Source organism: Portunus trituberculatus, chromosome 47 (genome assembly GCF_017591435.1).
Source record: "Portunus trituberculatus isolate SZX2019 chromosome 47, ASM1759143v1, whole genome shotgun sequence".
NCBI classification, from domain to species: Eukaryota; Metazoa; Arthropoda; class Malacostraca; order Decapoda; family Portunidae; genus Portunus; species Portunus trituberculatus.
In genome coordinates this window covers 13,368,049-13,370,548 of record NC_059301.1, presented here as the reverse complement: position 1 = coordinate 13,370,548, position 2,500 = coordinate 13,368,049, and the positions used below count along the sequence as shown (strand labels likewise).

Sequence of the window (2,500 nt, the reverse complement as noted above, 5' to 3'; positions counted from 1 at the left end):
GTTGGGTTTCTTATAGTTGGTCTTACAGAAAAAAATCATACGGTTTCACTTTTTGACTCAAACCAGCCGCGTGTCACTCTCATGCATATAACCGCTTGATGAATATAGAATGCAAAGTGAGGCGCTTTTCATGCTATCATTGTTGGCTTAGTGGTGAGAATACTGAATGCACGAAATATTTGATAAAGAACTACATGAGGGAAGATATGCTTACTATTAATCTGACAGCTGGCTAGCAACAGACTGTAGTGAACGGAATATATATGGAATCTGCACTACGGGGGAAAAAAGAACTACCTACAGAAACCCACTGCACGTTGCCGCCGCCGCTGCTGGTGCTGGTGCTGCTGTTGTTGCGTGGTCGCTAACACTCAGTACAGTGCTGATGCGATTATAGGACATGCGGAGTGCCTTGGCGAAGGGAACAAGGGCATGGGAACAAAAGTTTATTCGTGACTGGTTTCGCTTTGCAGTTTCTTCAAAAGAATGAAGATGGAGAGAGGGAAAAGTCATTGAATATTTTCTACGTCCTTGTTTCCAGTATCAATGGATTCATTAAAATATTATTCTATGTAAGAAGAAACAAAAGAAGGTGAAAGAAAACTCTAATGAAGGTGTCAGCCCACAAACACTGCAGTGGAAAGGAGTGTTCTTAATCTAAGAATAAGTAGCTTTACCACAACAGCAACAGCAGCGGCGGCAAAAAGAGCACATACACACACACACACACACACACACACACACACACACACACACACACACACACACACACACACACACACAAGGTTTGGTCTAGTCTACGTCACCACAACACCGAGAGAGAGTAGGAAGGAGTCACCACCTATATAATTACCCGTGAAGAGCATCGAGAAGTTGGACAGCGGCCCTGTCCTGGGCAGGTAGTCTGGCGTGGAACTTTTGAGGTCCAGCATTGTCATGGAGACGAGATGCGGGCGGCCACAGGGGCGAGGGGCGTCAGCCGGGGGCACGACCGCTCCCCACCACTAGTCTCTCGGGTCGCGGCGCGGTCAGGTCACAGTACGTCGATTCAGGTCATGTGGACAGCGCCAAGTCACAAGTTAGTCAGGCGGTGACGGCGACGTGTTGGGTCAGACTGGGTCACCTCACGCTGGTCTGAGGGTCATCTTGGTCTGGTCTAACTGGCTCAGTGGTCTCGCTGAGATCATGCGGGGTCAGGTGAGATCACGGGGCTGGTCACTCTGCGGGGCATCAGCACACGGTCATGATTGGATGCACGTGCGTGAGTGTGCGGGTCTGTACGTGCATTGGTGTGCGTGAGCGTTCGTGCGTACGTGTGTCTGATCACTTGAGCACACAGCAAGGGTCACAGCAGGAGGTCAACGACACGCCAGAAAAACACTTGAGATAAAGTCACCACGGCGGAAGTCCCAAGGATATCACGGCGGCGGCGGCGGCGGGGGCGGCGACGGCGGCAGGTCGGAGCGAGAAACAAGACGGTGAGTGAGGAAGCAAATGAGGGAGCGAGCGACCGCCTTCCTTAGCTCCGTTCTCTCGCTCTCTCTCACACACACACTCTCTCTCTCTTTCTCTCTATCTCTATCTTCCTCCGTCTCCTTCCTCCTCTTTTTCCCCCCCTCCCTTGGGCGGCAGGGGCGTATAACCGGTGCGGATGTGGCTCGTGAGGAGGACCGGGGCTGCTGTGCTTGTGGACGCGGGCGGGGGAGTGCGGGCGTTTCCGCCATGTGGGGGCATATCAAGAGCTGCCATCATGGTTGCCTAAAGTTTGCTCCGGTTGCCAGAATTTTCCGCCCACTTCGCCGCTTTTTTCCAGGGGGGAGGGAGGAAGGGAGAGAGGGCGAGGGAGCAGTGAGCGCCGGGAGAGCGGAGCGGCGAGGAGAAGGAATGGAGTTGTGCAAATCCTGAAGCGGTGGATTTTTTTCGTCATTTACTTAATTTCTTTCTGGCTTGGCGGCGTCAAGGTCCCTCCACGGCGTCCCTGAGGGCTTCCCTGAGGCCGAGGAAGCTGAGGGGCGCGGTAGCTGCAGGAGGGGCGCCACAGGGGGCATGCTGGGAGGAGGGCAAGGGCGGCGCGGCGGGTCGGCATTAACTGGCATCTTCCGCGCTACTGCCTGGGCGGGGTTGTGACTTCCGTGGCCAATAGTGGGAGAGGATTTGTGGTGTGTGGGCGGGGCGCTCTCCCCTCACTCCTCTCACTCCTCTCCCCTCGTTATAATGGACTCCGCCCACTCCCAGTAAATCTCTCCTCCTCCTCCTCCTCCTCCTCCTCCTTCTCATACTCCTCCTAGTGTTCCACTCTCCCTTCCTCTCCCACTCTCTCTGTCTTCCTTTTTTCTCTCTTTGCTTTGATTTAATACACCACGAGTGGGTAAAAGTTACACAAATGTACCCGTGTGATGCTCCCCTCCTCCTCCTCCTCCTCCACCTCCTCCTCCTCCTTCTCAAGGCGGAATATTTAATGTCGAAGGAAAATATATGACGATGCAAGGCTCTCTTTCTC

At 53.7% G+C, this 2,500-nt stretch overlaps 1 protein-coding gene across 6 annotated transcripts in view; it reads right to left on the bottom strand.

Moving 5' to 3' along the window:
* LOC123520553 (transcriptional regulator ERG homolog) overlaps positions 1-2,500 on the bottom strand; it is a 195,519-nt gene that overhangs the window by 75,025 nt on the left and 117,994 nt on the right. Inside the window, exon 1 of one of the 6 annotated variants that reach the window (XM_045282929.1) lies at positions 842-2,222. The exons of 4 other annotated variants lie outside the window; for them this stretch is intronic. In XM_045282929.1, coding sequence (XP_045138864.1) covers positions 842-938 — 97 coding nt within the window. In that variant the 5' untranslated portion in view covers positions 939-2,222. Of the gene's footprint in view, positions 1-841; positions 2,223-2,500 lie in introns of those variants that run through there. One more of the 6 variants, XM_045282928.1, reaches the window with a different exon arrangement.